Raw genomic sequence first — 22,422 nt, 5'->3', positions numbered from 1 at the left:
GCCAGTGGAGGTTTAGGTTGGACATGAAAAAAAAAAAAATACAAAAATTTTCACTAAAACGGTTGCCAACGACCCTTGGAGCGATTTAAAAGATGTGTAGACATGGTACTTAGGGAGTGGTTTAGTGGTGGATTTGGCAGTGCTATGTTAATGGTTGGACTCCATGACCATAAAAGGTCTTTTCCAACCTAGGCGATTCTATGATCTTGTACAATAGATATTATTATACTAAAGCCACTTCTACAGCATGCTTCGGGGGGGGGGGGCGGGGAGGATAAATAATTAACCCCCACCATAGCAACGGCTTACCTATATAAAAAAAAACCAAATAAATACAGGTCTGCTAATGCTAAGTTTTTAAGTTGAAATTGGTATACTCTGAGACCTCACTTAAAAGCCACAGTAAAACTGCTTTTCTGCTCAAAGCTTAACTTTAAAATGATGTTTTCATTTTATTCTCAATGAAGTAGACACACACTAGTGTAGTAGGGTCAAAAATAATATTTTTTAAGCATTCTTATTACAACTAATTCTGCATATATTTAACTTCAAAAAAGCTTGCAGTAAGTGAAATTAATGCTACCAATCACTCACAATACACTTTACAACAAAATAGCAGTTAACTCTTCTTGAATACCCTTGAAACATGACAACCAAATATATTCTGTTAGTGACTGAATTAACTGGCAAGTCGCCTACTGTATTCTAAGCAGCAGCAACTAGGCTTACCTTCCTTCACAGTAATAGATAGCACAGATGCACTGCTTAAGCCCTGTTGGTCTTTCACCGTCAGCCTGAAGCGATAGGTACCAACCTGAAGACCAGTCACTGTTGCTATTGCTTTGTTGCCATTTTCCATCTGTACAGAGCTTGGTCCACTGAAACAAAGCATCCCAGGAAAGGGAAAAAAAAAAAAAAATAAAATCCTACATAGACAGCCAAATTATTCTTTCAGCAGCACTGATCATGTCATTTGCTTTTATGTATATTGTAGTTTTACCAGCCCTTGTAAGCACAGGTAGTTAAAGAACTATATGACGCATGAGTTTAGTTCAGAGAATTAATAAACCAATTTTTTTGAAGACAAAGCACCCAAGCATTCCATACTCATTTATTAGAAAATTAGAAAATGCACCCCAGAAGTTCAACCTCCCCACTTTACTATTTCATGGGAGCATCCAAAGACTGTTGCTTTAAGAGCCACTTACAACATCTGCATGTTGCCAAAAAAACCTCTTCCTGTACCATGGATGCACTAATACCTTGTCCTTTTATTAAGGATCAATTAGTTTTGCACATAAGCATACAACTAAACTTTTGTCAAACATTTTTAATCATCATTCAAGAGTGTCACCGACTATTGAAAGCTCAGGTTAAACAGATTGTCAATTTATTGTCCAACAAACAAGTGACCAAGAAATCCTAGTCCTAAGCACTGATGGGAAAACTTTCTGTATTTCAGGAGGGTACCCAAACCCATTAGTTGCTTTTTAACAGGAGACATGGAAGCTCCCATCATTTTCGCTTAATTTGGTAACAGTAAACCTCAAAGTGACACAGTGCAAAATATGGAAGACTTATGCAATCTCTGCCTAAGCTGAACTTAAAATTCCTATCACCCTATTACTACCTGAGCAGGAACATCCTCAAAACAGCTCTCCAACAGTGAATTACCCAACACAATTGTGTAAGAGGTTCTGGCACCCAATCACTTTCCCTTCTTTATTCTACTGGAGATCTGTAAAATCTCTAGATACCTGATATTTTCCCAGTGATAGAAGACAATGCCTTGGTCATCTTGGCTTTTGCTTCCATCCAGTGTAGTGCTTTCTACTGGGAAGGTCAATTCCTTGTCAGGGCCAGCCACTGCTACTGGAGGACTATTATTTTCTGTAAAAAGTAATAGTTGGTGTATGACATTTTCTAGGTAGCTACTGGCAAGGACTGTCAATCATAACAGATTTTACACAGAATATTATATAACAAATTTGATATATTGGCTCAAAGGTACAAATCACAAGCATAATGTGCACAAGCCAGCGGAAAATACTAGGTGGGTGAGACCAGCTCTGCAACAAGCCAAATCCCACAGCAAATACTTCCCTTTTTTACAGTCATATCTAAAAGTACATGCTCCCAAAGTTCTGCAGTGTGCTCAATGCATCATATGCAATGTTTCATAACAAGAGTAGTGGAGTATTTTCCTGGTTCCACTACTACTTCAAAACCACCCACCCAAATATAGGCCTCTGCCTGCGAAGATGATACTGGCCCAGTTTTGTGCTGCTCAAGGTCAGCACAATGCCACTAAGTTAATGCCAGTTTAGAGCCTTTTAGATTTAGTGCAGGCACATATAACCTATTATTGTGTTTTCAGCCTATGCTTTTCTGGCATTGTAAAACTAATAATTCTACCATTTTCCTGAATATTTATTTACCCTTAGACCTGACTTCTATATAACATCTTTCAATAACACCTTTCTAGTTCCACCCTACAATGAGTCTAAAAGACACCATCGTAAGCTGTACTTCCAATTCACATTCTTGATTTCCACAGTAAATGCCCACTGTGAAGTTTTCCCAGAAGGGGTGATCTACAAAAAGATGTAAGCAACAACAGGAAGATAAAATGTTGCCCCATGGTGGAATGTAAGACCTTCAGATGGGCAGAACAGGCTACTCTGGATGCAACAGGCAGACACAGTAAAAAAAATAAATAAATAAAAGGGAGTGCGTGCATAAGATATCTCATGAGTCCCAGACCATTTGGGCCCTTTCGTCACTTAGCTCCCAAATCTAAACAAGTGTGTGAAAGCTGCCGCCTTTGAAAATTCATTGCTTGACACTTTTCCCTCAAAAGTACAATGCAATTCTAGTGAGAATTCAAACTACACAAGGATTCTCGAAAGAGGACTGCAAAACAATAAGGAAACTGAGCAAAGCACTGGCTGATACTCTGAACAACTCTGCAAAACATACTTTGTAGACTATTACAAGAGTCCCATTTTAGCTTTTAGACAGACAGTGACATACCTGTACAGGCTGCATTACATAATCAGGCCAGTTTGAGCCTTCAGGATCACTACCTGGACTTTCTATGACCCTACACTTATTTTAAATGTTTGCTTTGACAGAAAACAGAGGTGGAGGAGTCCCTGAGGCAGGGATACAGGACATTCGGACTGTCATCTCAGTGGTGCAATGCGGGGAAATGATGTATTCCAGGACAGTGCTAAGACATCAGGTTGACCACCCCTGAGGGACCCAGACATGCCTGCAGCTGACTTACCAGGCTGTACTATCAGTGTGACCTCAGCTGTGGACCGCTGCCTCGCAGAGTCTGTGACAGTCAGCTGAAAGGTATAATCTCCTTCCTGCATTGCAGATAACTGGAGGTAAGGCGTTCGCACTCCCTACACAACATTTATAAAGACAGAGCGTAAGATAAACAGAAATGCTCATGGAATATGAAAGATATCACAGAGCAATTATGAAGAAAAAATATAATTTGTTTTAATTCATCAATACAGTGCTTGAGCAAGCAGTTTAAGCATCTTGTAGACAAAGAGGAAACTGAAAATTTGATGTACAGATGTATGCATTCCCTATTGCAACTGTCCCTATCAACCCAGAGAAATATTTATAGACAATAAACTTTAATATCTTCTCGTGTAATTGCTGCATTGTTTCTGAACCACAATAACTGTGAAACACATGGGATATTAACTTTTTCAATTAGGAAATTAAAGACTGACAGAAATTACTACATCTTATTCCATTTCCTTTGAGATACTGTAAAACCAAACATCATGACATTCTTTAATATAATATTTATGAAAATTGTTAAATGCGAAATCAAGCTTGATTTGATCCCAGCCAGAGAGGCTTATGGAAAAAACAAGTTAAACAAGACAACTTTGTCCTGAATATACTCTTCCAGCAATATTAGTTAATATCCATTATGAACTCATAAAATGACTGGGACCAGCTATAGGTCCTTTTGCTAATAAAATTAGCATAAATAAAATAAAGTGGCATCTCTCACATGAGGAATAACAAATCACAACACAATTAGGTGGGGTTTTTTTTACAAATATGATAATGAAAACTAATGATTAACTAACCAGCAAAGGTACTTGTTAAATTGCCCTCTAATCATGGATACCATGTAACACATCTGAGACCAGCATCCTCAGCTTTAGGGAAATGAAAAAGATTACTAGGCTCTTGGAAAGAAACTGTAAAATGCTCTTGCATTTCCACATTACATACCCAATGAGGTACCTCAAACAGTCATTCCCTTTTTCCAGGAAAGTTGCTTTAAGGCTGAACAGTATCTGAAAACTACAAGTTCAGGCTGCACGGATGCTTTTGGAAAATCTTTGTCATGCTAAATGCTATAAGCCATTCCATAGTTTCCTAATTACCTCTACAGTATAGGCTTTCATCAATATTACTCCTTTCCTAAACAGAGCTACAAAGTGATCTCTTTCAATTTCGGAAGGTCTAAAGCATTTGCAACACTGCAGAAATCAGGCCTCAAAAAAAATGGCTTCTGAGTTTCAACGGGCTTCATTACGTTAATTACCTCAACTGCCTACAGAGTTACAAGACTCTTCAACTGAGGGCAAGTTCATTGAAAATTTTTATTACATTTTCTCAGATTAAAAAAGCCATGAAAATAAGAGAATAAATTTAGATGGCCTTTATAGGAAACCCAAGTTTTAGTGAGCATACAAAGAACACCAAAGAGCATGGCTGCATAACACTATCAAAAGCCTTGCCATCTTTCACTTGCAAAATTAAGCTTCTATTTGAGTCCTACTTTCTCCAGGAGGAAATGTTATAATAAAACCTTGACCATCCTCCACATTCTCACAAAACCAATTTTCAGCATGTCCAGCGTTTCAGAAGATGGAAGCCTGTGGAGCTCTAGGGTCCAAGGACAGACATTGTGAACTTGGAAATCTTTCCAAACCACCAGGGAGCAACAACAGCAGGAATGAGAAAAAGCCTCAAGGTATGATAAGAGAGAGAAGGAATTAAAAGTAGTATCTACAATGAGCACTGAATGTATCAGAGAGGAATGATGACAACAACAACAAAAAAAAACTAACAGCACACTAGATATTCTAGTGCTTCTGAGTTCTGAGTAGTTACTTAGGTACGTGCTTGCTCGTGTTAGATGCAAAAATAAAAGAGCCTTCCAATCCTAAGCAAGGAGAAACAGGCATACCTGCATTGCTACAACCTTTCCTTTGCTTTTGGGACTGAGTGACCACTCATAGCTGACAATTTCATGGTCATCAGTGCTCTGGTTTCCATTCAGCGTGATGAAGTTCTGGGGCAAGGTGACTGCCTGATTAGGTCCTGCATTGGCAATAGGTGGGTAATCCACTGGTTTGTTGACACTCAGAGATGCAATGGTAGAGTTGGCTGCTCCATCTGAATCAATCACTGTGAGTCTACAACAGGAAAAACAGTATTGGAAATCTGTTAAGATGGGCTTCTGTTAAGTTTTAAGTCCAAAGGTTAACTTTTCCTGGCACTTTTTTGAGCATCACCTAAGACAGACCCGATGATTATACTATACAAACTTCTGCTTCAGAAACACATCTGACAACTGAGGTAGGAAAGAAATTCAGAAGACCGATTTAAAAATTCCCACAGCTTTCAATCCTTATGGAAAATAATAATAAAAGGCCTAGCTATACTGGATCCCACATGAAATCCTTTCCCTGAAGTCAACAGCAACTTCATCAAACAGATTTCACTGCAAATTCTTTAAAAAGCTTACTTAGTAAAAACAAGGGATTTGACTCATCAGCCACAGTGTAATAGTCCCAGTTAACACCTACATCCAAGACTACTCTTCTTGATGTTCAGAAGCCCTGCTTATAGCGCACTAGCAGTTCTTAAATTCTTACTGCTTTGTGACACTAATTTTAATGCAGCTCACACTTCTGAAGATGTCAAGTCACAAAACTAAAAAAGTACAGGGTTTAAAAACCCCACTACTGCCTCTCAGAAACATAATGACAAATCATCTTAACATGAGCCTGCTGCAGACAGCCAAAAGTGATGAGAAGTCTGCCCTCAGCAGTATGGTAACTGACTATATCTCAACTCGCCTCTTCTGAAAACTACATACTGCTGTCCACATGGAAGGGAACCACTCGAAGCCTTTCCTGAGTAGAACAAAACTAGTGCTCATTTTAGGGAATAAATACTTTTGCAGTGGGTGCATATCCATGTGTATTAGGAACACTGAATTTTTTTGACCAGCTCATTTCCTTTAAGTTTGAACACAGTGCTCTATTGTTCAAGTACCTTAGCCTTCCCTAGAGGTGCACAGATACAGAAAGTGATTTCTTAATTCCCTAAGGTTTAGAACACACTTGAGAGCATTGCTTGTAAAAGCAAGCTCTGCCCTTATTAATACAGAAAAAAATCCTATGCTCCTTTCTGCCACTGTACAATATGAACAATACCAATAAAGAACACAGAATAGAAGCTGAAGTTATGCAATTTTTGTTGAAGCTTATGCAAAGCATCCCATTTAACATATATGTATGCTAACTTCAACATTCTGCTGATGTTACACTGATAAACAATATATTAACTAGTAGGCTGTTGCGTACTGGCATTCAAATAGCCCAGGCTGGATCAGCAGGAAGTCTGCCTCTGTGCAGGTTAGGCTTTAAGTTAAAAAGCTCAGAAAATGAACTCTGATTTTAATTAAAGCACTCAGAACCAAAAATGTTGCTTCCATTGCTGGACACAATCCAGCTTTAGCAATGAACAGAGGGAACCGGTAGCAAGGCAATGGCTTTTATGAAGAACAGAGTGACCCTTATTAAAACAAGCAGACAACAAAGCCCTGCAAGGATAAGTCTCCCAATATTGTTCTCTCTGACATCACCCTTCAGGGGATGACTTTCACAGCTTGACTGCAGTTTCATCTCAGCACACTTGCCAACTTCTATAGAAGGGGCAGGGGGGGTTATGGGTGTTTTGCATAACTTTGTGCTGTAACGTATCGCTACACCAGTATCACAAAAATCACTGCAAGCACTTTTTAATAAAATTGCTCCCTATGTCTCTCTACTGCACAAAATGAAGGTTAAAAGCATGCAGAAGAAAAATTAAGTTTTTTTTTGTTTGAGGAGGTACATGTGAGCACAAGAGAAACAAACATTTAGCTGACATCACAGAAATAGTTAAAACCTCAAAGGAAAGCATCTGTGCAGGTACCTGAAAGTGTAGTTCCCAGGAACAAGGTTAGACAAGTGTAAGACAGGTGTGTCAGCAGATGCCTTCTGCTCTCGCAAAGGACCTTTAATTTCCTCCCAGTGGTAACTTACTATCTTCATATCATCAACACTTTCTATATTCATTAAAGAAAAACATATCAGTTTCCTGTAGAAATTGCTGGAATAAATACTAATGTCTTTCATGCACTGATCCCTGTTGTTTTCTACAATTATCTTCTCAAGGACATTTGAACAGATTTCATGTACCATAGCTGTTAAACCACATATTCCAAACTACATTTGGTATAGTTTATCTAAACAAACAAAAAATTCTTCACACACACACAAATTAAAATCAGTCTCAGACTCTCCACAGTCTGCTCTCAGTAATTATGAGCGGAATTATCACATTTCATCATACCCTACATAACAGCCTTCTGCCATGACACCAGCCATGCTGGCACAGGTTTTCCGGGCAGGGCAGGAAGAAACTGTAAGAGTAGCTGCTGTTTGGACGCAGCAGCCTCTGACATGTTGCATCTCAGTCTCCAGGTGGAAGGCTGCATTTTATCACTTTTTTTAATTTATTAAAATAATTTATAACTAGACTCAAATCCCAAAAATAAATTCAGGGAACTTCTGAGTGAAAAGAAGGAATTTCACGTGTAATTGACAACAACATTATAACTGTATGCAAAAAATAGAGGATATAAGCACAGGAGGGCCCAGTACATACGACTGCCATCAATGAAGGTAGAAGTTGTAGGCAAAGAAACTTCTTGTACTTTGGGTGAAGCAATGGCAACAGGAGGCTGGTTAACTCTGACTGCTGTGAGAAAGATGAGAGAAGGGAAAAAAAAAAGGAAAAAATAAAGGTAGCGAAAGCCCAGGTCAAATTAATGTGTTGACTCTACAGATCAATAGTCCCCAGTGATTTAAATGTAGGATTGACAGCTTTGCAGCAGCATCTGTTTGTCCTTTCTGGGCAAGGGGGAGAAAAGGCTGCTGAAGAACAGTGCACTGATGCAGCAGTCCTCTGCTGCAGCCCCTTCTAACTGGTATAATTTAGATTAAACCTTCACACTGTAACTTGCAGCTACAGCTGCTTCAGCACCTAATTGCTGCTCCCAGCTGTACTGGAGAAGACCACAAAAGGTGGCATGATGCTATCTCAAGCCTTGCCTGAGGAGGGTACAAGACCAGAAAGCATTTAAACACAATGAGTCAGCAACTCTACTTCCTTAAAATGCTTTACAGACACCAAGTTAGGCAACATCTCTGCATGATTGGACTACCAGATGCTCTTGGCAGACAGTAAGTGACAGACTATTAGATAAGCATGTTGTACAACTATTGTATTGAAGAAATTAATTTCATTATTTTAGCCAACTGATTTACCTGGTTTGACTGTGACATTTACAAAACCTTCGCCAAAGGCACTTTCACCAGAAACCGTCACTTTGAAGGCATAAAGTCCCACTGATAACTGAAACAATCACAGAATAAATTGGGTTACCTGTCAAATTATACAAAAGCTGTATGCATAAATCTGCCAGTCACGTAAACAGAGAAAAATCTGGATATCTAAAACCTAGAGCTCCTTTCATAAATACATAGACAAAAGGCTACTAGTCACTGCCCAGAAGTGAGAAATACAAAGCCAAAACTTAGGAATTTTTACTCTACCTTAGAAAATTATTAGAGCACTCTAAAAAGCCCCAAAACCAAAAAACACACCACACTTCCAATCTGGCAAAGATCTGGTGACACATGCAAGTGGAGAGACTCCTTGAATCCAGGTGCCCTTCCCCACAGGTTAGATTCCTGTGAAAGGACCACACAAACACACTGAGCCTGAGCTTACAGCTCACTTACATGAGAGAGCTTCAAGGTCTGGCTGTGCCTGCGCTCCATTTCACCACCATAGTCAGCAGGATGACTGATTAAGCTCCACTCATAGGTGTAGGCTGTTTCTAAGAGCAGTAACATAGCATAACAGTAATCAGCTTTGCCTTCAAAATAAGCCCAGAAAACAAAGAAATCAAGTTCACTATCCACCAGATAAAATGCTACAGTAGGAAATCGTAAGTGCTACTGTTTAAGCCTGTAAAATGAAGCAGTATGAAAACATGTCATACTTCCACAGTGCTTTGTAACATTGTAAAACAGCAAGTATATAATGGACTTCACAAATAACTGACTTCACAAAATCAAGCTTCATGTGAGGTGAACGCATTTTGCATACCTGTGAAACGTGTATTCCTTGATGCTGCAGTTCAGAAGCTGGTAATTTTAAAGTAAATGCTGCATTCAGAAGCAACTTCCTCCTTCCCTTTACAGCAAGATACTATAACCTGGATCACTTCATCTTTTGGAAGAAACTACAGACTTTCTATTGAACCATCTGGCTAATGAGTTCAGGTTCTGAAAATAAAAGCCACTAAAAAAAAATGGATAAACCTCCAAAATGAAAAGGAGGAAATCCCCCCTTGTAATTGGAGCCACCAAAAAAAAAAAAATGTATCAGTAGGAGATGAGGATTATTTTACCCTGAGACATTCACATAAATCAGGACTTGTCTGCATTTACAAGTTGGTAGTGTGTGCACCTCCTTGTATGCCAAGGCCATTCAACTCACCTGTAGGTGGTGGTGGGACAACAAAGGCATTCAGTTCAACCTCATTTTTGGGTAGCACCACTTGTATGTTATCTCCAGCAGACACAATAAGTTCTTTTACTGTATCTAAGACAGAATGAATACATTATGTTTTAACAGATGGACAGATTTAAATTCAGCATCTTTGAATATTACTTGTAATGGATTAAACAAAATTTGACAAACTTGATTATGTATTGAGGAATTCTTATTTTTTCACTTGTCCTTCCCTGTTCATTGTAGAGTTTGTCAAATTTTTCACCTTTTACCAAACCAAAATTTTTCTTCTTCCCCAAACATGAAGTGTCATTTCCCCTACTTCTGTTTTAGGGAAAAGCATTCTGATTACTCCTGAATATCACAGGTAACATTGCTCTGCATAAAGAATTACAATTTTCTTGGATAGAAGTGCAGGAATTAAAAAATACACAATTACAGAGGACAAGGAAAGCCATCTGCACCAGAACAAAATTAATTAAATGAAGTAACATAGTCCAAACTAGAACTGTAGTGCTTGCCATCCAGGAACACCCTCCCAATTCTCATCTGTGAAACTCTTTTCCAAAAAATGCAAAGTCCACAAAGCCAGTCGCCAACAGAAACGTATCAAAGCACAACTTCAGGAAAGGTTCCCACACACCTGTATTTCAAAGGTTTTAAATGTCTTCCTGTTAATATTGGGAATCCACAGCACAGAGGTTCTGCGAAGGCAACATTTACTAATGTCTAAATGTTCAGCTTACAACTTCCGAATAGATAAGCAAGGTGGTATTCAGTGCCAGCTGACAGGCCTAAAAACGGACTGAAGAGGTCACACTGCCAACACACTTTCTGTCACCACTATTTTAATGTGCCCAAGGCTCCACAATTGCTCATGGGAGTAGCCCTAGACACCAGTGGAGTGGATGTTTGTACCTGGACCTCCACATGAGATGAGAATAAAATGGCTAGATGAGGGTGATGACCAAAACAGAAGAGTGACTGTCTTCCAGACTTTTAAGACTGTAGGGCTGATAACACACAAACTTGAGGTATTCCTTGCACAAAGCAGTACTTACATTGAGATTCATCACAGACTCCCCTTCAGCTTCTTCTTCCAAGCTCCTTTTTGAGCCATCTTCAACCTCCTCTTGTGAAGGAGGACAAGGAGCTGCCTAGTCAACCAACACTCAATGATGATCCATTGCCTTGGAGAGATAATCTCCTGCAGCTCATTTTTTCCTGTCACCTGCTACTGCTATCCTGGCTGGCAGGTTGTAGTTTGGCAGAGGGTGCCAAGAGTGTCCCAAACGCTTAACTGTCCACATCCTTCACTATACCAGAGGGCCAAACACCACTTCTCTGCTACTTGTGGCCCTTCTGACCAATTGTCAGGATGCGCAGGGAGGCAGGAAACTCGGCAGAAGAAAGGAGATACTCTAACATACAGACACACAGAATTTACTGCAACTACTGAGAATATAGTGATTATACATGTCCTTGTCAAACTAAAAGCTGCTCTGCAGATGGAAGTCTGATAAGCTTTCTCACAGCCTTGAAATTAGAGCAAAACTTTTTTTCCTCAGGATGAAGAGGCCAGATTCTCCCTTACTACAGGCTAGGCTTCTCCCTGTTAAGGGCTGAGCTTCCTCAGGTCCCACCTATGTTCCTGCACAATATCTGACAACTACAGTGGGAACCCTTCTCAAGAGTTTAAGAGGGAACAATATCCTCAAGAGTCACACAAAACCAACAGTATGGCTAGAAGAGACTATTCTAAAACTGCAGAAAGCCTCAAATATTTCTCACCAAGTATAAAAATTAACCCATTTTCAAAAGCCTTTTAATCTCTTCTTTTACTTTGCTGTATTTTCTTGGATTATAATTTCCTGCTAACAATGGACTTGGTCAGAGTTCTGCCTCAGATGGCTAAGGAGTCTGAAGTTTGCAATGTTACTGTAGGTCTACAGGCCTGAAGTGGGATGATGTTACGTTCGGATAAAGAGTGAACTCATAACTAACAACGGTCTGGAAGCTTGACAGTCGTAAAAGCCATCCCCACCCACTGTTCAACCCGCAGGTACCCCTCAGATCTCCAGCTATGTTAAAACATTACCTGATTTAGCGTCAGTAACAGGTGGTGTGAACTGCTGCATGGGCTCAGATGGCACAGTATTAGTGAGAAGTAGCACAATCCCACCTTCAGTGCCATTCTCTGGGGCCATTGTAGGAGTCTGGGTCTTCTCTGACACACCTGGGGAGAAATCCACTTTCTCTGAAGGAGGGGAAGGCGTAACAGCCTGAAAAATGAATTATAGGGAAAGAATTGTAAAAGTGAGCCATTCTTCACATTCCTAGATTTAGAATTACGCTGTTTTTTTAAATAGCATGTAGGGTGAGCTTACTGATACATGTTACTAGGAGGTTTTATTCGTACACAGAATATCAGTCAAACAGGAGGACTTTGGGGCTTTTGGTGATTTGTTTTGTCATTCATTCCACCCCCACCCCCCCCAACAAGCTTTACAAGAAATGCTCATATGGTTATCAAAATGAGGTAACCTGCAACACAACTAAGGCTATCAGTTCTCAAGGCAACAAAGAACAGTAGGACAGCTCTAAACACAGTCATAAACCTTTAAAACCCAATGACAGGAAGTCTGTGTGGTAAGTATTATTGTCTTCATGCTTTACACACAAACATAACAGAATCCTTGCCTCTTACTGTATCTGCTCAGACCAGAACTTCCTCATGCCTTCTTGTTTCCTCATTACTAATAAAACCCTAAATCTGTCCACATCAGTCACCAAGCTGTAGTAGTGTTGTCTCTCACCCAGCTTGTGGTAAATCAGAACTTCAGCAAAGAACACAGCAAGTTTTACAGAATAACTCAGCACTGTGTTAGCCTTGCCCAACACCTTGCCCCTCTCCCTTAAGCCATATCACCTTTCAATGACACATTAGTCTCAAAGGGCAAACAGTTTCTCCTTACCTTCTCAAGACATATTTCTGACCTAACGCCTAGAGAAAAGCATTTTACTAACTAGGGCTACTATGTCTGGCACATGAAGACATATACTGCTATTATATGTACACATAATCTATTAACTGAAGAATAGGATTATGAAGATTGGTAAAATGCACATTGATATCACACAGTGTCCGAGGTGGGAATAAACCTCTAGAGATGGCCTAATAAACTCTGCTCCCCAAAGCGGGGTCAGATACATCAGGCTGCTCAAGACCATGTCCAGTCAGCTTTTGACTATCCCCAAGGACAGAGAATCCACAACCTCTGGAAAACCTGTTCCAGTGTTCCACCACCATCACAAGAAAAAAGAAACGGAATGTTTTTAGTGTTTAAATAAAATTCCTTGCATTTCAATTTATGCCCATTGTCTCTTGTTACTGGACAGCACTGAAAAGAGCCCATCTTCACTCCTGCCATGGTTATTTATACACATTGGTAAGACACTCCTGAACCCTCTCTGATCAAAGCTGAATAGTCTGAGCTCTCAGCTTCTCTTCAGTTGCTCCACTTTCATTCTGCAGTCTGTTGCCTCCCTAGGAAATCACAGTAGCTCTGCCTTGGATGTGGACAGGAGGAAAAGCTCCCTGTGCAGCTGGGAGCACCAAGGTGACATCAGGGACTGGCTTCCCAGCCTGCAAGGAAACAGAGTGTATGGAAGTCATCTGCAACTTCATCTCTGCCTTCAGTTAAGGACAGAGAGGAAAGATCCCTGTGCAGCTGGGACAGTAACAGCAGTGCTGGGGACTGTGGCTGCTTGACCTGTGAGGCTGCAAAGGACCCACTAAGATGGTTCTGTAAAAAAAGACGATGCAAGCACCTTTGTGGTCATATCTCCAGCTCTGCCAAATAGGCAGAGAGTAATATGATGTCTCTGCGCAGCTGGGACATTGACAACAGGATCAGAGACTGCAGCTCTCCTAGGTAGTGCCCTTGGCATACCAAACTTATACCCTCAGCTGGAATCTCGCCCTTGACAATATTATCACACATGGTAAGAGCCTCAAGCCTGTCCTGCCTCATGCCTTGACAAAAGACAGCTAGCTCTCCTTTACATAATCACTCCATCCCACATCTTCCAAAAAGATCTGCTTTAACACACTTTGGAAAACCAAAGCGCTTCTTTGCCTGCCAAATTTGAGGCATGTCTACTTTTCCGAGTTCCCTCTGGTTTTCCTTCTCTCCTGGCCCTTTTCCAATCTATCAGCTGAGAAGCAGCCATACTGCCTTTGTAGGACAGATGGGGACAAAGTCACCTCAAACATACCTTTCCTGGATCACCGTCTTCTGCAATGGCACCAAACATCTTTTCAGTTGGCAAGCCTAGGCAAGACTGCAGTCAAAAAAGCTGCTCCATGGTACTGTCACATGCAAAGCAGTGTCTCAGCCAAAAAAGATAACTTAAATTAGGAACGTTAGCAGGCAGCAATGGGGCAGGGGCAATATCAGGAATTAAGTTCTCAGACAGAAACTATTGTTGAGAGATATTCCTGAGCAGATGTAGAAAGCAAGGTTAACCCAAATTCTAGCTTGGGAACCAAAAGGAAAAGGAAAGAAAAGAAAGGACTCTTTCTTGGAGTGAACAGGGTAGGCAGTTCTGTTGGTATGAGCTTTGTGGGATTTTTTTGTTTGCTTTTACCCACCTGTACAGCCACAACTGCTTGTTACAAAATAAACACACCACCCATGAGGGCCCATGTCCTTCAGTTCTCAGGGTTTGACTTGAGTGTAAATCTCTTGAGAATTCCCACAGAAAACAAGAACACCCCCATATCCAAAGGAAAAAAAAAACAACCAAAACCCCCAAAACAACCCAAAAAAACAGTCATTCAGTTCCCTGAGGAACATTTCGGCTGTCCCCTCCATGAATCTCATCTTAAGTAAGAGAGCTGCATTAAATCTGTGACAAGTATTTTCTTCCCTATGGTAATGGCAATAAATTATCATTTTTACAGCAAGAGATAGGTAGCTGCTGGTCATAAAATCTGGTGGAATTTAGAGCAATCCAGCTAACAGAGCTTAACTTCCTCCTCCCTCTAGCAGGGGTGTGTGTGTCAAACCCAGTAAATGTTGACCTTACAGCCTGTTTCACCTTTCCAACTGATCCCACCCTGTTCTTAAGAAACTGGAGCCCCTTTAGTCTCAACTGATCAAACTGATGGGCATAAATAGAGAAAAAGGTGCCTCTTACTTAATTATCTAAATTTGGCTTTAAATATTTAACTTATTTTATTATTGACAGACTCAAGAAAAGGATTCTGAGAACAAAAACAACTTATCCACTTTATCCTGCTGTACATCGTAGTCCAAAGCCGCTACTGCCCCTTATGTACCTTGACTCTCTAATATGTTTTAAGAACGTTACAGAAGGTATTCAGCTCCATTATGTCTGTAACACTGCTATGCATTAGTAACATGAAACCCATAAAATAGGCTTAATTTTATTGATGGAGGAACTTATAGTTACTGGTCTTGGCTTTTGGATACTAGAGTCCACTGGTATTGCTCAGCTGACTACTGCTGACGAGCCACCAAGTGTCAGAAGGGAAGAATACCATAGCACCATTCCAGCAGGTCCAAGCACACTCCTCTGTACACTTCCAAGGAAACCCCAGTGTCCCAAAAGCAGCTCTGCTCCTTATCTGACAGAAGAGTCCTTTAGCAATTCATCTGCCTAATAAGACAGATGAACTGCTTTCAGCCTTTTCTACACTCTAATAAGACTGTAAGTCATTTGAGACTTGTTACATTACAAAGCAATAACCTAAATTGATTTGAAAAACAAAACCATTGCAAACTCGCCTCACCATACTCTGCCTGCTTCCTGAGGGACAAACCTACCTCTTTTTGCAAACCATCATCAGGTTGTTGAAGAAGCTGAACAGCTGCTTCACTTTCAAATGTCTTCCTAGGGAACGGTGTAATCTCTGGGAGAGATGACAACCTCTCTATGGAGTGTTCAGTGACAGAGTGGAATTCAGAGCTGTTTTTATTCAGAAGGCTTTCCCTTTTCCCAGACTCTCCTTTCTTCTCAACAATGTCTTCCTGGTTATCTCCATCATCACCCATGGAATAGTTGAAGCTGTTTTCACCTGCCACCACCGGGCCCCAGTCAGTATAATCCATGCTGTCCTTCTGCTCATGTTTGATGCTCATCTGAAAGGGGTCCTGTTCCAGCTCCTTATAATCATCAATGTATTCAGGTATCTCCTCAAGGCTGGGATCTTTGCCAAGCAGAGACAGCTCCTTCAGGCTACTCACTTCCTCAGATGGCTCATTCTGGAGTCCCACGGAGTGGACCATGCTTGGGATCACTTGCCCAAATCCCAGCAGTGAGGCTGGCCTCTGAGAAGGCCTCAGCACAAAAGTAAGATAGGATTTTACAGTTTCTATTTTTTTAGGTTCACAGTTCTCCTTGTGTTGACAGTTCACGATGTAACAGCGACGTTCAAACATCCAGGACAAGTCACAACCAGAGAGGTCACAACACGCGGCGATGCAGTCCGACACAGACATAGCGTGAGGAATTCGCATAATTTTAGTGGTATCTAAGTTGGGAGATATTACTGCACCCGAGTACGTCGCTCCTTCTCTGCACTGCTCACAACTGGAACCTGAAACAACACCACCAACATAAGGCACAACACTACAATCAAGCCATAATATAGTTTACTGTGACCAAAAATGGCTTATCACAAGAAACAAGATAAAAACAGGTGGTACCCTGCTAAAATAAGCTCATTTCTTCTCACTGACATCATCACTACTCCGTTACTTTTTTTTCCCCAATGCATCCCTTTGCAGTAGCATTTGTACTTTGAAGGATTTTTCAGTATAGGATCTTCATATGTTTTGCAAAGTACTTTTTACTCCCTTTCTACAAATACATAAGAAATGAAAGTGAGTTGCCAATACTTAAAACCAGGAACAGAGCAAGAAACATGCACAAAAAAAAACATGGGGTACCTCCATTTCCATTATCATAGCATAGTGAACAAAACATGTTTTAAAACAAAACTCAAATAAAAGGCTGTAACATATCATTGTTGCATTTCAGGGAGAAGGCAGCAAAATTTTACATAGAAGAAACATTTGCCATCTCACTTGAACTTCATTAAGAGTCACTCATACCAACCTAATTGCTGAACTTAATACAAAAACTGGGTGAGCTCTCCAACTTCTGCCACTTTAACCACTAGCTCATGAGAAATCACAAGAGGTCGCTCCAATACAGAGCATCTTTCCTTCCTGTGCAGTGAAGTACTTTTAGTATGTCAGCAGAATTATTTTTAAGCACATCACAGACTGAGTGTGAAGTGTTCAAATCAAGCATGAATCAACATACTGTGTATCTCGGTCAACTTTTAACGTCTTTTCTAGGTGCTTTTTCCTGGTTATAACTGCTCTTCAGAATTCCTCTCGCCAAAATGCAACTTGAAAAAAAAAAAAAAAAATCTTATCATGCTTCAAAAATCAGTTGAGTAAAACCAGGACATTCTTCTTAACATGTTTTAAAACTAGACTTCCTAAGTCAACCAATGAAAACAAGATGAGACCACTGTGGAGCTCACACAGTAAGGGAAGATAAAGTTGACTGCTCTGCATATCATTAACAGTTAAGTTCTGGCAGTAGGAGCCTCTTTGTTCAGAACAGTATATGGCAGGACAAAAAGAAAAGGCAGCTTGACTGATTGATTCCAGCTCAAATCTGTTGAACTGATAAGCAGGAAAAATTAAATCAAAGAATAGGAATAAGATGGCAATAAGGGTTAGGTCTGGTCGTGACCTAGAGCCTCAGAGATGCAGATTCTCTTGTCCATGCACTGCGTCCAACCACCACACTACAGATCCCACCACATCTCCTGGGCTAAACTGCAGTACACTCTTCCACAATACGTGATCTGAATACAGCTACTGAAATACCTGTCAGGCATCATAGTGCCTGGGATCAATGTACAGCTTGCAAAGTAGATTAACTTCAATTCAAGAAGAAAAACAACCAACCAAACAAAAAGTTTACAAGAGTAGATGCACCAGTGCAGCCATTACATACATCCCTTCACAGGGAAACACTCAACACTTCCAACAGAGACGTGGACAATATGAACTAACCTGGCATACTGCATAACTCACTATAATCTCAAAGATGGTTATCAGACACTACACCATCTTGCCTTTGGAAAGACCTGTGTGAACCAGAACACATTACTAGAACACGTAGCCATGGCAGTATAAGTAAGAAAGAATGCACTGCAAACACAGGCTAGTGGTTCCACTATGATTTCAAAGACATGCCTACATCTTAAAGTGTCCTTTGTCCTGGCATGTGTTTCATGCCTTAGACACGAGGTAAGAAAAGGGTGCTCATTATTCTTCAAAGTCCAAGACCACCCATAGTGAAATATTTTGAAAATTGATGGCTTGCTATGCGTCTGGAAACATCCGCTCTCCCAGACTAAAGAAAAGGACACTGGTGATGTCTAGCAGACTCTGTGAGGCCATGTAATCTATGGCTGGGCTGCATGGAGTTCAAAACGAGACGAGGCTGCTCAACACCTGTGACTGCAATTATCTGCCAATCCATCTTCGCATTTTGTTGGAGTGGCTTATTTCAGAACAAAGCATCACAATATAAACACACAGTAAGAGAAAACTGAGAGCCAGTCAGGAGAACACTATTGTATTTCCAGAAATGCATTTCAGTAGCACTACCTGGAAGGTCTGCCACAAACGCCAGATTAGAATATGCCTGCTTCGGATTAATTGATTCCAAGGTCCTGGATTCCCAGTTACAAAGTAAATTCTTCCTGTGGTGGAAAGCAGTGGGGGGAGGAGTCAGTAATTTTTTGGATGCGTTACCCTTAAAACTATTGCTTTTTATTAATGGCCAGAATAATTTAAATCTATTTCAATTTAAGTTGATTTCATCAATGAATGGATATAAGCCAGTGAAATGAAACTGGCATTGTAAGGACTGCCTACTTGGAGAAAAGAGAAGCTGCATCTGCAGGTTTGGGAAGCTTCGTCCAAACTGCACCAGATGCTGAGTGGCAGAAGAATGGTACATGGTATACATGGTACCCACCATCTATCACCACATCCAGCTCAAGCCTCCCGAGAGGCACAAACTTGAGTCAGTGGTATGCATCTGATCCACTGGGTGACCTGTCTACTGTTCTAGCTGCTTTTCTTTATTTTTAACCCATTGTATTGGGTTTATGTGGCAAGGTTTTGGTAGTCGAGGGTGGGAAGAAATGGACTGCAGGCATGCTTCTGTGGAAAGACACCAGAAGCTGTCCCCATGTCATTTCCAAGAGGAACTGACTGTTGGCCAATGCTGAGCCTATCAGCGACATTGGTACACTGGTACATCACCTTTTTGATGACATATTTAAGAAGGCGTAAAAAACACTGTACAACAGCAGGAGGCAGGAGAGAGGAGTGAAACAGGTCAGCACACACAAGGTCAGTGAAGAAAGGGGAGGAGATCCTGCAGGTGTCAGAGCAGAGATTCGCCTGCAGCCTGTGGTACAGACCATGGTTAAGCAGGTTGGCCCCCTGCAGCCCACAGAGGTCCATGGAGGAGCAGATATATACCTGCTGCCTGTGGAGGACCCCACACCAGAGCAGGTAAATAAGCCCTGAATCAAGCTGTGACCCTGGGGAGAGCCCATGTTGGAGCAGACTCCTGGCAGGAACAGGGGGAACGTATTTCTAGATCTGCTCTTACTTCTCATTATCCTACTCTAATTAACTGGCAATAAATTATTTTATCTATGTCTAGTCTAGTTAGCTCTTGAATGTAACTTGTATGTGATCTCCCTGTCCTGATCTTGGCCTGTGAGCTTTTAATCATATTTTTATCTTCTGCCTTGTTGAGAAGGGGTAGTGATAGAGCAACTTGCCGGGCACCTGGCAGCCAGCCAACATCAACCCACCATATTCATGAAAAGCAGTCAAAAACTATTAGCCAAGAGCCACCACACACAAAATAAAAGACTCAAACAAATATAATCTAAACAGGAAGGAGCAGACCTCCTCAAATTTCCTTTGATAAATGGCAGCAGATTCTTCAATACCCTTCTGAATATATTCCCTACTAAGCCCATTTCTCTATTCTCTGATAGATGCAATGTCAAGCCTTTCTCATTTGCCAGCCTTCTCATTATCTTATGTTAAAAGAAGTGGTAAGAAAACTTTTTTTCTCCTAAGTAGCTTTTAGAATCACAAGCTCATGTGCGCAGAAAAACTGCAGAATGAACGTCTAGCAGCTTCATGAGCCCAAGTCAATCCATCTTAAAGCTTGCACTAAAAAGCAGTACATTTAACTTAACACAGGAGAGCATCCACTGATGTATTTCAGCAAATATATCCTGAAAAAAACAGCAAGTACCTTCCAGTTTAGAGCTCCACTTGGATGGAAAATACTGCAAATTACCAAGATGGAAATAAATACTAAAATTTATACTAAAATAATGTGTGATACCAGAATATATTAGCCCCTGAACACTGTGTTCTGGTACCCAAGATCCAGGGAGAGGCTTGGAATACAGCCAGCAGTCTGAGCATAATTATTTTGTTCTCAGGTATATCAAGAAAGCATAGCAAAATTGCAGCTAAAGAACAAAACCACTTTCTACATGAACACTGAGGATATTCTAGCCTGCTAGCAATTAACAGCATCATCAAAAATATAAAACTGTGACATTCTACACAGCCAAAATTCAGTATTTACTGCACATTACTGCTTTCTTTTGAAGTGTTTTTTTTTTTTTTTAAAGATACTGACATGGACCCTACAGCAGGTACTCAGTATCTCACAGGAGAGCACTTTACTTGTTTACAGAAGGCATACTTATTATTTACTACAGTAACAAAAACCGCAGCTCCATGTTCTCCTCAAAAAGCTTGGCATTATAAGATGCCCAGGATGATTTTGAGGATTACTGCAAACCAGCCATGAGCACAGCTGTAGTTAATGCCCATCACCCCTCAGCTGTAGTTAATACCTACTCCTCGGCATCCAGTATTTCCAAATTCAGTAGTCCATGCAACCCTTATCACATTAGCAATGTTCATCCTCATGAAACATCCAATCCTGTTTATACTACAGGAGATGAAAGCCAGGTAACGGAGCATTATTTTTTAAATTCTTGCTAACATCAATACTGCCACTATCCCCACAGCCAGATTTCAGACACTCTTTTAAAGAAATACACACCATCCTTGAATATATTGTTCTGTAGTTGCCATGCCAAAACTGCCTGCACCAGAATAAATCTCCCTACGACACAAAACCAGTACTAAGAATTACTATTTGTTAACCTATCTGATTACTAAAGAAAGTAATTTACCTATGTCTTTGGCTAAAGCAGAAGCTTACAGGACTTTCCTGTGAGCTTTGAAAGGAAATACACGTCTGTAAAGCAGATGGTGAGATGAGAGATGTAAACAAATGCATTTGTGCTTCTCATAAATCAAGCATCTTATGATGTTCCAGAAGAAAATAGGCAGCTTAGAACATAAGCAATACATCATTCTTAAATTGTTGTCTTGCAAGAGAAAGAAGGAAAACTGAACTCTCCCACTACTCCTTCCTGCCCCATGCATCTGCACTGAAACATCCTATTGAAATTGGCTCCAAACAGCTCCCAGCTTTGTTCCTCCACTGCCACCAACTGCCAGTTATGTAGCTGTTAGCACTGAGGAGTCACAAGATGAATAAGGCAAGAGCTGGGACATATTTCATTCACACCTGCATATACACCCCAGGAGCACTCACTTGTTGTTCATGACTCAGACACACAAGAAGTAATATCCTACCTGTTATTGCCCATAGTAACAGGCAGAGAACACCAAGTCCAAATGCCATGCTGCACCAGGAAGGCAGTGACAACAGCTTTTCCAACCAGCTGTGTAGAAATTATGCGTCTTAATGTTGATTTCCTCTAATATTGTTTAGTACCCTGCTGTAGCCATGAAGCACTGCAACAAACAGGACAGGAAAAAATAGGTCAGATGTGAGCATTAATTAGAATAGAAGAGTAAAAGCCAATAAACAGGTTAAATGCAGGCTTTATTATTACTTCCTGACTTCTTGATGGATGACACAGTTTACCAGCCAAGGTGAAGATACAGAACAAATTACCTACCTGGAAATCTCATTCTCTGAAGATGCAGAAATGTCCCTAAAAGATTTGCATGGCTGTGTTTCTGTACCTCAAAACCCTCAGATATTCTGTCTTCAGTTATCTAGAACCCAGCTTTGCTCTGACTTTAAACAGAAAATAGGAAGTACTCTTAACTGAGGAATCATGGTCAGCATGTCCATGCTAAAATTCATGCAGTGTTAAATCAGCTCTTGAGATAGCCCTCAAGCTGGATACCTCCCAGCTATCCAGGTAATGCAAGCAGACACTTCTCCAGAATTCCTAGGTAAACTCCTTACAGGATACTGAATTCTCCAAATAAGGCAGCCTAAGCAAGAAACAGATCTACTAACAAC

At 40.6% G+C, this 22,422-nt stretch overlaps 1 protein-coding gene across 3 annotated transcripts in view; it reads right to left on the bottom strand.

Moving 5' to 3' along the window:
* KIAA0319 (KIAA0319 ortholog) overlaps positions 1-22,184 on the bottom strand; it is a 35,054-nt gene extending 12,870 nt beyond the window's left edge. For 2 of the 3 annotated variants that reach the window (XM_057424250.1, XM_057424251.1), the window contains exons 1-13: positions 22,070-22,184; positions 21,741-21,902; positions 15,759-16,531; positions 12,005-12,188; positions 9,892-9,996; positions 9,129-9,226; positions 8,652-8,739; positions 7,990-8,082; positions 7,255-7,387; positions 5,237-5,465; positions 3,290-3,413; positions 1,758-1,890; positions 730-878 (exon numbers count right to left, since the gene is read on the bottom strand). In XM_057424250.1, coding sequence (XP_057280233.1) covers positions 730-878; positions 1,758-1,890; positions 3,290-3,413; positions 5,237-5,465; positions 7,255-7,387; positions 7,990-8,082; positions 8,652-8,739; positions 9,129-9,226; positions 9,892-9,996; positions 12,005-12,188; positions 15,759-16,531; positions 21,741-21,789 — 2,158 coding nt within the window. In that variant the 5' untranslated portion in view covers positions 21,790-21,902; positions 22,070-22,184. The remainder of the gene's footprint in view (positions 1-729; positions 879-1,757; positions 1,891-3,289; positions 3,414-5,236; positions 5,466-7,254; positions 7,388-7,989; positions 8,083-8,651; positions 8,740-9,128; positions 9,227-9,891; positions 9,997-12,004; positions 12,189-15,758; positions 16,532-21,740; positions 21,903-22,069) is intronic. The other variant, XM_057424252.1, reaches the window with a different exon arrangement.
* Positions 22,185-22,422: the final 238 nt, after the last annotated feature.

Source organism: Pezoporus wallicus, unplaced genomic scaffold (assembly GCF_028554395.1).
Source record: "Pezoporus wallicus isolate ANWC-B61680 ecotype Strahan unplaced genomic scaffold, APGP_CSIRO_Pwel_v1 contig_5485, whole genome shotgun sequence".
Lineage (NCBI taxonomy): Eukaryota > Metazoa > Chordata > Aves > Psittaciformes > Psittacidae > Pezoporus > Pezoporus wallicus.
The sequence above is the reverse complement of the archived record's forward strand: the minus strand, read 5'-3'. Positions and strand labels throughout refer to the sequence as shown.